At 49.2% G+C, this 13,268-nt stretch overlaps 2 protein-coding genes across 13 annotated transcripts in view; one reads left to right on the forward strand and one right to left on the reverse strand.

The window, feature by feature from the left end:
- Positions 1–13,268, reverse strand: part of Syt17 (synaptotagmin 17) — a 102,581-nt gene that overhangs the window by 15,952 nt on the left and 73,361 nt on the right. The gene's annotated exons all lie outside the window — the stretch shown is intronic.
- Positions 8,865–10,672, forward strand: LOC107146832 (syncytin-1-like). The gene has a single exon (XM_015491109.2). The coding sequence runs from the start codon at positions 8,907–8,909 to the stop codon at positions 10,335–10,337; it is 1,431 nt and encodes a 476-aa protein (XP_015346595.2). The 5' UTR covers positions 8,865–8,906; the 3' UTR covers positions 10,338–10,672.

Consider the following 13,268-nt stretch of genomic DNA (forward strand, 5'->3'; position numbering starts at 1 on the left):
GGCAAAGGGGAATGAATGATTGATGGGAGGAAGGGGGCTGGTTGGGAAGAGGGGGAGGGAAGGGTCCTGGATCTGAGAGCCTGGGGCATGGGGGATGGAGGAAATTGGGGATGGGGGGTGGGGAGGGGAAAGGGGGATGGGAGGGGAGGGATGGGGTGGGGGGGATGGGGGTTGCATCAAAAGGAAGCCCCGCCCCCAGCGTGGAGCACCCTTGACCCCGCTGCCCGCCTCCGCGTTTCTGTTCCTTTTGATTTTTCTCCACGAGCAAATGAGGGTCCTGGATTCCTGGGGTGAAACCTACCAGAAAATGGGGCTGCGACAGGTCACTGCTCAAATCCTCCCCTTTCCACCTGGGCAGGCAAGGGCCTTTAATTGGGAGGTAAAAAGGAGCCCAGGGCTGCGCTGGAATAAAAATTAACCGTTGTCTGCCTGGTGTCCCTCTCCCCCTTGACTTCTGGCAATTTAGAAACCGCGACAGGTCTTTCTTGAACCTGTTTCCAGATCAGCCTCTGCTATCTGTCTTGGGAAGGGATGTCCTTAGCTTTATCGCTTGACCTCCAGGCAGTGATGGAGATACAATGACCGGGGCCAACCTGGCTGAGCATTTACCACGTGCCAGGCACTGTGCTTTTACGTCTGTCAGGTCATTTCATCGTCACACATCCGACCAGGTAGGTGCCACGATCACTCCAAGAAACCAAAAAGCACAGAGAGGCTGACTAACTTGCCTACCGTCACACAGCTCCTAATTGGCAGAATTGCTATTTTAAAGTCAGGCTATGTCTGCTGCATTTCAATCCATTTCCTTTTGCTTCCATACAGATGATCTGGGCCTCCATTCATTCCTTCATTCATTCATCAAGTGCTTTTGAGCATCTACTTGGTCTCAGGCAGCTGGCTACAAGCTGGTGTGGCTTCTGACCTCATAGGTCCCACAGTCTATGGAGACCAAGATCAAGAAAAATGAATGTAGAAATAAAGATGTCATTCAAAGGTAACCGGCAGATGTGTGTCACATGGGCAAAACCTTGAGGGAGCAGCCCCTATCGGAAACCCGTTATTGGTCCCTTTCCTGATCAGAACTGGTGGCTGCCTTGCACCTGTTGTCAAAGAGCCTACAGGTGATTAGGGACAGGGCACCACCTTGCTGGGTGGGGGAAATCCAGGGGACTGTCACAGGAGCACCTAAAAGTGGCACATAGATTGGATTTGGGCCATGTGGGAGGCTTCCTGGAGGAAGTGTTGTCTCCACCAAGATTTGAAAGAGGGTAAGAGTCAGAGAAAGAGTGTTCCGGGGGAGAGCATGCCATGCTCGAGGGGCTGGAGGTGCGGGGATGATGGGCGCTTGGAGAACTGAAGTGGTTTATTCTGGCTGGGAACATGAGAGGCAAGGAGGTCAGAGAGGAGGCTGGGGAGGACGGGGGCGAGTTTGGGGGTAGGAGGCAGCGAGGGATGCCCCAAGAAGCTTGTTGCTTTGGAAACCAAGAGGCCGAATGGGTGGGGCCATTAGTAGCACCAGAGGTCCCAAGGTCTCCCCTTTGGGGTGGGCGTCAAAGCCTTGGGGGACTCTGAGCTTGTTATGGAAAGAAAACACACCAGTGCAATCCGGGGCTCTTCCCCCCACCCCCTCTCCCTTTTTAAAAGAATAAATTGTCACTTTCCTACTCAGTCTGGCTGCCGGCTCCCCTGGCCCCCGTCCAGCCGCCCACAAACGCACCACTCTGCTGCCTCCAGCCCAGATCGGCCCTGGGGCCCAGCCAGGAAAGGAGTGGGGGAGGTTCTGGGGCCACATTTGCCTGCCCCATCCACTTGGAGGCCCCCAGACTCCAGGAAGGCGGTGCTGGAGGGCCCAGAGTCCTTGTGCTGTCCTGCTGCTGGCTGGCTGCCCTGCAGACCCCTCCCTGGCCTGCGCTGCGCCTCCCCTCTCTGGGCTGCTCTGGAGGACCAGGCACAGGGAGCAAGGACTGCACAGTCTCTCTAACTATCGTCAGGGTGCTCGCTCCTTGACACCAACCCTGTCATTCCCATTTTACAGTGGAGGATACTGAGGCTCAGAGAGGTTGTCACTTGCTCCGTGGGCTGGCAAGTGGTGAGATGCCCAGGGTTGAGACTCGGTCTGATAGATTCAGACACTCCTGGGGGCTGTTGCACTTCTAGAAGGTTCTTTTTCTTGGCCTCGGTGTTCTCATTTAGAAAATCAATACAGCGGACCGTCCACATTTGTAGGTTCTGCATGCATGGACTTAATCAATTGTGGATAAAAAGTATGTGGGGAAGAAACCTTGTGTTGGTTCTGCATGCACAGACATTTTTTTCTTGCTATTCTGTAAACAATTCAACATCACATTTTACAGAGCATTTACACAGGCCTGGGCATCATGAATAATCTAGAGATAATTGAAAATGTAGAGAAGACTGTGCTTAGGTTATATGCAAAATATTATGCTATTTCATGTAAGGGAACCAAGCATGCCAGGATTTTGGGGCCCCATGGGGGTCCTGGAATCCATTTTCTACCATGGCTAAGAGATGACCATGAATCAAACACCAAATTTAACAATTATTTAATTAAGCAAATAAATCCACATTTCCTGGGTGCCCATATGACTTGAAATGTGTGCCTCTGAGTTGCTCACAGGGAGGAACATACGGGGCAAAAAAAATCATCATATACTAAGTATTCTACAAATATGTAGAGTACCTGGGACCATAGAGGAGGAGTGGAATGGGCCAGAGTGTCCAAGGTACACTCCAGGATCCGGTCTACTCTAGGAGAGAGGTACAGCCAGCTTCTGGCACTCTGTGCTCCAGTTTAAGAGCTGAGACTCTGGAGTTAGATGAGCCTCATGGAAAATTTGGCTTTTCGCCCCTCAGTTTCTTCATCTGTAAAATGGGCATGGTGGTACAATGTTGGCAGCAGGTCCACCCTGGCCCCTGGAGCCCTACCTCACTAGTTTGTTCTGCATGCCAGTGTGGCCAGCTCACAAGGCCATGGCGAACTTGCGGTTTTTCTGTTCCTGCTTGTCCGTCTGAGACATATGTATCCCACGGGAATGCCTTGACCTTTTCTGGTCTGATGGACTTCTTGTTAAGGGAGGTTTCGGTACCTGACAATAATAGATGTTGAAACTAAATTTCTCCCCCCTCCCTCCTGCTTTTGGGTAGTTTTCCACTTCTGCTGCTTGGGGTATAAAAAAAGTGTGTTAGCAATAAAGGGTATTGACTCCTGGATGAAGAACCTAGGTGTCCTGTGTGTCTTTTAACCTCGCCGTCCCTCGCCGGACTCGGCTCCCTTGGCCGGACGCGGCAATTGGAGGTTCCCACCGAGATCCGGAAAGCAGGGGTAAGCGGACGGGGCTCACCTTCTAAGAAAGAAGGGGGAGGATTGGTTTAAAGATAATTTAAAGAGACAGGGTACGTACCATGGGTAACTCAACAGCGAAGGTTCGTCTGGCCAACGAACTGAAAGAGCTGTTAAATACACAAGGAACAGGAATAAAAACTAAGACTGCAACCGAATTCGTTGAAATTATTGCCCAGGCTTGTCCTTGGTTTCTGACAGGAGGATTTCTTAATAATAGTGACTGGGACCTGGTGAGGCATGACCTTCAGAAATTATTGAGGGACCGGGGCTCGGACAGTGTCCCAGTTGCCACCTTTTCCTTATGGAGGTTGGTAAAGGATGCTTTATTAACAGATAAAGTAAAGATCAAGGATCAGCTTGCTGAATGTGAACAGGCCCTTAATCAGGTGCAGGAAGAGCAAATGGCAGAATCCTTAAAGGATGAGGGTCCTCTTGAGGACTCGGGCTCGGGGGGTAGGAAACGCCTCCAGATTTCTAAGCCCAAAAAGGATCCTGAGGACCTCAGTTCTCTCTCTGAGGAAGAGGAGGGATTAGAAAGGGAGATAGAGGAACTAGAACATCGCCTTAAAAGGGCAAATGTGAGGGTGCCTAGGGCCCCCTCAATTGCCGCACCTCCTCCCTATAATCCTGATTGGAATGAGGACGCCCCTACTAGACGGGCGGGGGTCCACTGGGGTTCTAGAGTGGCTCAGGTTTTTCCAATGATTGAAAACGCCGATGCTGATGGACAGCCGGCCAGAGCCCATGTCCCCCTAGCCTTCAAGGACATAAAACAGCTTAAGGAGGCGGTCATTAATTATGGACCTCATGCCCCTTTCACATTGACCCTCTTCGAGTCCTTCTCAGCCAGTCAACTAATACCTAATGATTGGCAGCAACTTTGCAGGGCTGTGTTATCTGGAGGGGATTTCTTATTGTGGAAAAGTGAATATCATGAAAGGTGCCGCGAGCTGGCTCAGATTAACCTGAATGCGGGCCATCAACGGCGAAATGCTGAAATGTTAACAGGAACTGGGCAGTATGCCACCATAGGCCAACAAATTAATTACGACCCAGGTGTTTATGCTCAAATAGCCTCAGCTGCAGTCCATGCCTGGAAAGCCCTGCCCGTTTCTAAGACTGAAGCAAAAATTTCCAAGATCTCTCAAGGGCCCTCTGAACCTTATTCGGACTTTATAGCCCACCTAATGCAGGCGGCTGGAAAAATATTCCCTAATCTAGAACAGGCTATGCCACTTATTAGACAACTGGCATATGAAAACGCTAACACTTACTGCCAAAATGCTATTAAGTCCTCCCGGGCCAAAAGTATAGATGACATGATTCGAGCATGCAAAGATATAGATGGGCCTCATATTACTGGTCAGGTTTTGGCTGCTGCCCTTAAGACTGGAATGCAAAAATCTGATAACAGGGGAACCCGCTCTAAGGGGTGTTTTAAGTGTGGGAAAGAGGGACATATAAGGAGAAACTGCCCGGAAAGGAGCGAGGGTGCTGGCAGAGGGATGCCTAGAATTTGTCCTAGATGTCATAAAGGAAATCATTGGAGCAGTGAGTGCAGGTCAAAATTTGACATCCAGGGTAACCCAATACCGTCGGGAAACGGGAGCAGGGGCCCGCCCCGGGCCCCGGAAGCCAAAGTGTACGGGGCAGTGCAGGGACAGAACAGTGCCCCAGGGAGTGGGCGTCTCCGCCACCTCCCACTGACCAACCCCTTTCTATCTGGGAACTCCCCAGGGGAACACCAGGAAGCGCAGGACTGGACCTCAGTTCCACCTCCCGAGCGGTATTAACTCCCCAAATGGGACCTCAGACGCTGCCTACTGGGGTTTTTGGACCCCTGCCAGAGGGGACGGTGGGACTAGTGTTGGGACGAGGTAGCGCAACTCAGTGGGGCTTGAAGATTCTTACGGGGGTTGTTGATGCTGATTATCAGGGAGAAATAAAAATAGTAGTAGAAGCTACCCAAGGAATTGTTATTCTTCCCCCCGGGGAGCGTATAGCTCAATTGCTGCTGCTACCCTTAGCTTCCATTCCTGGGCACGCCCTCCGTGGGTCCCGGGGCGACGGCAGCTTTGGCTCCACTGGAACTCCCCAGGCCTTTTGGGTAGCTCATTTGGATTCGCGTCCCAACCTGACCATTGAGATACAGGACAAGGCTTTCAAGGGAATACTAGATACGGGGGCGGATGTCTCTGTCATTTCTGAAAAACAATGGCCACCTGCCTGGCCCCTCCAGAGTCCCTTGGCCATATTACAGGGGATAGGACAAACCCGACCAAAAAGAAGTGCCTCCTTTTTAAAATGGAGAGATGGCGAAGGACATAGTGGCCATTTCCAGCCTTATGTGGTGACTGGACTCCCCACGAATCTTTGGGGGAGGGACTTGCTTCATCAAATGGGGGCTATTCTTACTACCCAGACTTTAAAAGGAAATAATAACTTTGTTAATGATGCAATGCTAGACATGGGGTGGATCCCTGGAAGGGGACTAGGAAAGAGACATGAGGGCAGAATATCACCTGTGGATCCAGCGGAACAGGTTACCCGGCAGGGAAGAGACCGGAGAGGACTGGGAAATTTATCCTAGGGGCCACTGAAGTGCGGCCACCTCCACTGTCCATTACTTGGTTATCAGATGACCCTGTGTGGGTAGAACAGTGGCCCCTAACTAAGGACAAATTACAGGCCGCTTCCCTATTAGTTCAAGACCAGCTTAAGTTAGGACATGTGGTGCCCTCTACCTCCCCTTGGAATACCCCTATTTTTGTTATACAAAAGGGGTCTGGGAAGTGGAGACTTCTTCAGGACCTACGGGCTATTAATAAAACTATGCAACACATGGGACCCTTACAGCCAGGGCTACCCTTTCCTACTGCGATCCCAAAGGATTGGCATCTTATTGTCATAGATTTAAAAGATTGTTTCTTCTCTATCCCCTTAGACCCACGAGACCGAAAGCGTTTTGCTTTCTCCTTGCCTTCAACAAACTTTAGGGAACCTTACCAACGGTATGAATGGACCGTCCTACCTCAAGGGATGACTAATAGTCCTACAATGTGCCAATATTTTGTAGCTGAGGTTTTACGACCCTTTCGACAGCAGTTCCCACAGCTCTACCTCATTCATTATATGGATGACATCTTACTGGCAGGGCCCAAGAAAGAAAGGCTTCTTCAATCTTATGAAGTCCTCCAATCCCTTCTAAAAGGGGCAGGGCTGGTCATAGCACCCGAAAAGGTGCAGTTTCAACACCCTTACAATTATTTGGGATACATCATTAATAACATAGGAATCTTTCCCCAGAGACCCCAGTTCCAGATAAATCAGCTCAAAACTTTACATCAGTGGCAGACATTCCTTGGAGAAATACAGTGGCTGCGCCCGTCCTTTCATATTCCAACTGGAGAGCTCAAACCCCTGTATGACCTCTTGCGAGGAGATCCTTCTCCTACGTCGTGTAGAGTACCTACACCAGAAGCCTTACGAGCACTGAGGCTAATAGAAGAGGCTCTGCAGGACATGCAGATTACGCAGATAGATTATTCTCTGCCCTTGTCATTTATAGTTCTACCTTCTAAAATTACTCCCACAGGAGTGTTCTGGCAAACGGGTCCCATTTATTGGGTCCACTTGCCGGCTTCTAACCCCCGGGTATTGACTCCCTTTTATGAGCTAGTTATTAACTTAATTTGGAAGGCTAAATATTTGGGTGATGCATTGTTTGGAAAAACCTTTGACATACTTATTCAACCTTACACTCAAGATATGATACACAAGTTACAACAAGAACATGACCTTTGGTGTCTTTTCCTGTGCAGCTTTAAGGGTCAGATTGATAATCACTTCCCTAAACATAGACTTTTGGAGGGCTTTAAAAGGTGTCCCATTATCTTCCCAAAGATTATGAAAAGGGAACCTATTCCAAAGGCCCAAACTGTATATACAGATGGGGCCAAAAATGGATTTGCCGTCGTTTTTGATGGATCTCAAATTCTCCGACAACCTGTGTCAGGTCAGTCGGCCCAAAAGGCGGAAGTTGAAGCTTTAATCATAGCTCTCAAAGTCTATAGTTCTATTCCTCTTAATGTATATACTGACAGCTTGTATGTAGCCAATCTGGCTCTAGTCATAGAAACAGCATCATATATTGGAAAGCAATCCACCATCACAGAACAACTACAGGTAGTACAGCTTCTCATTTGGGCTAGACGAGATCCTTTATACATTGGCCACATCCGAAGCCATTCAGGGCTCCCTGGACCTTTGTCAGAGGGCAACGCAAAAGCAGACGCTGCTACTCATGCTGTTGGCCTTTCCTGTGTGACGACCAAATATGATAAGGCCTTACAATTCCATAACAAATTTCATTTAAATGCACAGTCTTTACGCTTCCACACAGGATGTTCACGAGACCAAGCTTTACAAATTGTCTCATTATGTCCAACCTGTGCACCATTTATTCATTCTCCTTCCCTTGGGGTTAATCCAAGAGGATTACAACCTAATGATGTCTGGCAAACTGATGTTACACACTTCCCTAGCTTTGGTAAGCTCTCCTTTATACATGTTTCCACTGACACATATTCTGGCTTCATTTTTGCCACCTTACATACTGGAGAGAAGGCTAAGGACGTAATCAGTCATCTTCTAAAAGCCTTTTCCTCCATGGGCACCCCACGATGCCTCAAAACCGATAATGGTCCCGCATATGTAAGCCAGGCGGTTCAACGGTTTTGCACCCAATGGGAAATTAATCATAAGACTGGAATCCCTTATAATCCACAGGGACAGGCTATCGTGGAACGAGCCCATCAACATTTAAAAACTTATTTGCAAAAAACAAAAGAGGGGGAGATATACCGGAATTGTCAGGGACCACAAGCACTTCTAAGCATAACCTTATTTACTTTAAATTTTTTACTCACTGACACTGGAGGGCGCACGGCTGCACAACGCCACTTTTCCCCTCCCACTGTACAAGATGCTCAAATAAGGTGGAAAGATTTATCCACCGGAAAGTGGCAACCCCCAGCTCCACTCTTAGCTAGAGTGAGGGGAGCTGTATGTGTTTTTCCCCCAGGAACTGAGAAGCCCATTTGGATCCCGGAGCGCTGCACCAGACCGGTGAATGAAAATTCAAGACAAAATGAAGTTCCCAAGATGGCTGATCCTGCCGCTGTTGTTCTCACCCCTTCAAGTGAGTGCCGAGACACACCTCATGAGCTGGACCCCGCTTGTGGCATTCCTTCTGGACAGGTTTGCTGAAGGAGGGCTTGACCCCCCACCTGGGAATATTCATGAATATCTTTTTGGAGCCCCTTGTGAGTGTAAGGGAGGGCCCCGGCACTCGGCCCCCTCTGGTTATATCCAGAGCATTGATTGTGGGACTAAAGTAGCCTATATGGCGGCTGAACTCAATCAAAACATCGGAGGATTTGAGCAACCAAAATGGGTATGTGTTAATAAGCCCGGACTTGTTGTCCCTAATCCGACCGAGACTCTTGGAAGCTGTTCTGCCACTTGTCATTACACCCCGGCAATGCACATCTCCTGTTATACATCGGCCTCAATTTGTGTTAATAATCAAGGAAAACAGTATTTTGAGGCCATCCTAACTAACACCCGTGGAGAATGGGGGACCACTTATAATTATATTCCTTTTCTTGGTGACCGGGGAGGGGAAGGCATCACGACTCGGTTAACGGAGGCGGGATGTGAGGGCGTCGTGGGTAAACCTTCCTGCTGGCCCATGCAGGCCCCCATCGGAGTCTCTGACGGAGGGGGACCCACTGATGCTATCAAACACCTTCAGGTGATTAAGCTTTTAAAGCCGGAGATCCCTAAGCCTACATACCACCCCTTGATATTGCCCAAATCCCAGCTTCCTGATTTAGATGCCAATACATTAGATATCCTAGAAACTACCTTTTCTTTACTTAACAGTTCTAATCCTACCCTTGCTGGTGATTGCTGGCTCTGCATGACGGCAGGTGCAGTCATGCCATTGGCGGTTCCCATCAATTATACCATTGATGATGACAACACATGTCAATCTGGGCTACCCTTTAAGGTGCAGCCTCTAGGTGGTTTTATGTCATGCCTTCTGGGCATGATGCAAAATAATACCTATGATGTTGATGTTGGAGTCTCTTCCTTTGGAAACTGCTCATTAGTAAAGAATTACTCCTCACCTACTCCGCCCATTTGTCCCCCTAATGGTACAGTTTTTATGTGTGGTGGAAATTTAGCTTTTCCCAGGCTCCCAGCAAATTGGACTGGTGGTTGCGTTCTGGCATTACTGCTTCCTGATATCACGATTATCTCAGGAGATGAACCCCTACCCATTCCTAGCCTAGACATCTTAGTTAGAAGACACAAGAGAGCTGTGCAGGCCTTACCACTCCTTGTTGGCCTTGGAATAACCGCTGCTGTGGGTACAGGCACGGCGGGATTGGGTACGGCTATACATTCTTACCGCCGCCTATCTCAACAGCTTATAGATGATGTGCAAACCCTGTCGGGAACCATTAAAGACTTACAAGACCAGATAGACTCTCTAGCAGAAGTAGTTCTTCAGAACAGGCGGGGTTTAGACTTGCTTACTGCCAATCAAGGGGGAATTTGTTTAGCCCTTGGGGAGAGGTGCTGTTTTTATGCTAACAAATCTGGCATAGTTCGCACAAAAATTAAACAACTCCAAGAAGACCTAGAAAAAAGGAGGAGGGAATTATTTGAGAACCCTCTCTGGACTGGACTTAATGGATTTTTGCCTTATCTTCTTCCCTTATTGGGACCATTGTTAGGCCTCCTTCTAGTAGTGGCAGTAGGACCCTGCATTGTAAATAAGATAGTACAATTCATTAAAGATCAAATTAATATCTTAGCCTCTAAGCCGATACAGGTTCACTATCAACGCTTAAAGATGGATGATCGCCTCTCTGAAATATACTTCAGACCGATCCGAAGATGAGTGTCCTCCTTAAAAGAAGAACTCCTGCCATATCTTTTCTCTATGCATACCTCTCCCTCTTGCTTTCCTGTACTAGGATCTTTGCTGTCTAATCTCTCGGTCCAATCACATCTGCCATTCGGCGGTGACGGTCGTGGGTCCCGTAGGTGGAGACGGTTAAGCGTTCACTGCAATAATGTCTTGATAGGTCATAACACCTTGAGCTGATCTTGTAGTACCCAGTGACGGGCAACTTTCACGCTTGCTGTGCGACCTAAGCCAGGGAATCGGGGCCTTCCCAGAGACGGGTAAGCATCGCAAGGGCTGTGAACGACCTAAGACAGGGGCTACTTGATTCTCACTGGCATGCAAAAAACAAAAGAGGGGGACTTGTTGGCAGCAGGTCCACCCTGGCCCCTGGAGCCCTACCTCACTAGTTTGTTCTGCATGCCAGTGTGGCCAGCTCACAAGGCCATGGCGAACTTGCGGTTTTTCTGTTCCTGCTTGTCCGTCTGAGACATATGTATCCCACGGGAATGCCTTGACCTTTTCCGGTCTGATGGACTTCTTGTTAAGGGAGGTTTCGGTACCTGACAATAATAGATGTTGAAACTAAATTTCTCCCCCCTCCCTCCTGCTTTTGGGTAGTTTTCCACTTCTGTTGCTTGGGGTATAAAAAAAGTGTGTTAGCAATAAAGGGTATTGACTCCTGGATGAAGAACCTTGGTGTCCTGTGTGTCTTTTAACCTCGCCGTCCCTCGCCGACTCGGCTCCCTTGGCCGGACGCGGCAGTACAATAGTGCCTACGTCCCAGTGGAGAGAGTGTCTGTTTTAGTCAGCTTTTTCACTGCGATGACTTTAAGGCCTGGCCAGAACAACTGTAGGGAAGGAATACTTTCTTTGGGGGCTCACATTTTCAGAGATCTCAATCCATAGACAGCAGACTCCATTCCTCAGGGCTCAAGGTGAGGCTGGACATCATGGCGGAAGAGTGTGGCAGAGGGAAGCAGCTCACATGGGGATCAGGGAGCAGACAGAGAGAGACTCCACTCTCCAGATACAAATATAGACCCCAAGGCCACGCCCCCAATGCCCACCTCCTCCAGCCACACCCCCCTGCCTCCTGTCACCACTCAGTTAGCCCCACCAGGGACTAATCCACTGATCAGGTTAAGGCTATGACCCATCGTTTCTCCTCTCCACCTTGTATTGACTCACCTGTGAGCTTTTGGGGACAGCTCACATCCACACCCTAACAGTGTCTGACTCCTAGTGGGTATTCTAGTAAACACTAGGTATTGTTACAGCAGAAGCAGCTCGGGTCCCAGAACCTCCCCAGAGCCCACGTGCGATGCAGGTTCCCGGGAGAGGAAGAGGCTACCGAACATGACTAATTCCCATCTGCGTCCCAGAAACCCTGCAAGAGCAGGTCCCGAGTGAGTTCCCAAACGCTTTGCTCTCATTTCCTGTGTCATGGAGAGTTCTTGGGCCCAGGGGCCAGGGAAAGGACATTTTTTTTTTTTTTTTCTGGTTTGAAGAATCATAATAGCAGATATTTGTGTGGCTCTCCCTGGGTGTCAGACCCTCCTAAAAGCACTTCACATTCATTAACCCACTTCAACAATGTCATCCGAAGCAAGTTGGGAGGAAAGGCTTGGGGGAATCATGTAGTCTGGATCAGTCCTCCCAAGAGGTGCCTGAGGCTCTTCCCCAAAGAAAACCTGGGAGCCGAATGTTCAGGGTGGGGAGTGAAGCCGGGGATGAGTGACGGACACCTGTTCTGCACTGAATGATGGGCGGTGTACCCAAGAGGAAGAAACCCAGACCCTCTGGGATAGACCAGGGGCCCCTCCAGGATATCCTGTCCAGCATCTGTCCTCCTTGCCCATCATACAGGTGAGCCATCGAGACCCAAGGTCAGGGTTGGAAAAACGCTGCTGTGGACAGAATATTTGTGCCCAACCCCATTCACATGGACTCCCTGACCTCCGCGTGATGATGTGGTGGCACTGGGAGGTGGGGTCTTTGGGATGTGGTTCGGGTAGTTGAAGTCACAAGAGTGGGGCACTCTGTGGTGGCATTATAAGAGCCAAATCCGCTAGGACCTTGATCTTGGACCTTCCGTCTCCAGACCGTGAGAAATAGTGTCTGCTGTCTCAGATCCCAGTCTGGGATGTCTTCCTGGGCCAGCTGGAGCCCACTAATACACCCAGCGGGTTTGGGCAGAACGGAAGCCCCCCGAGGTTTGCCTGCAGAACCACGAGGACCCCTCGTTCTTACCAGGAGGGTCACCAGATTTGAAACAAAAGCAAAACAGAAAAAAAGGGGGGTACTTACTTAGATGTGGATTTCAGATCAACAACCACGGATTTTTCTTATAAGTGTGTCCCATGCAATATTTAGGATATACTTATAACTAATAAAAAAAAGAAACCTACTGGTATTTTATCTAACAACCCTAGCACCCCTATTCAAACAGCCCAATAATTGGCCTGATGAGGATCTCCTCGTAGGGATTTCATTACGAGTTTCACTTTAATGAAGGTTAAGAAAGAAAATGTAGTATCTCCGCCCGCCATAGGGTGTGGGTTAAATAAATAAACGAATACAACAAATTCGTATGTAAAAAGTGCTCAGAACTGTCTCTGGCACAGAGAAAGGGCTGTGTGAATCTCCATCGCTGTTATCGATATTATTGTATCTTTTAAAGAATGTTGGGAGAGAAGCTGGAGAGGTGTCAGGCAAAGAAAGGCCCAGCCGGGGGAGACTGTAGAAGACGGGACCCTTTTTCTGCGGACGGGGGTCCCCAGAGTCGGCTCTCCGGCCTCGCTTTTGCAAAGTGGGAGAAATCCGGCTCACGGAGGCCCTTCATGGGACACTCACTGGGAGGCCACATAGTTGAGGCTGGTGGGTCCTGATACCCGGGGACATGCCACAAAACCTACAGAGCTG

This window comes from Marmota marmota, unplaced genomic scaffold (assembly GCF_001458135.2).
Source record: "Marmota marmota marmota unplaced genomic scaffold, marMar, whole genome shotgun sequence".
NCBI lineage: Eukaryota > Metazoa > Chordata > Mammalia > Rodentia > Sciuridae > Marmota > Marmota marmota.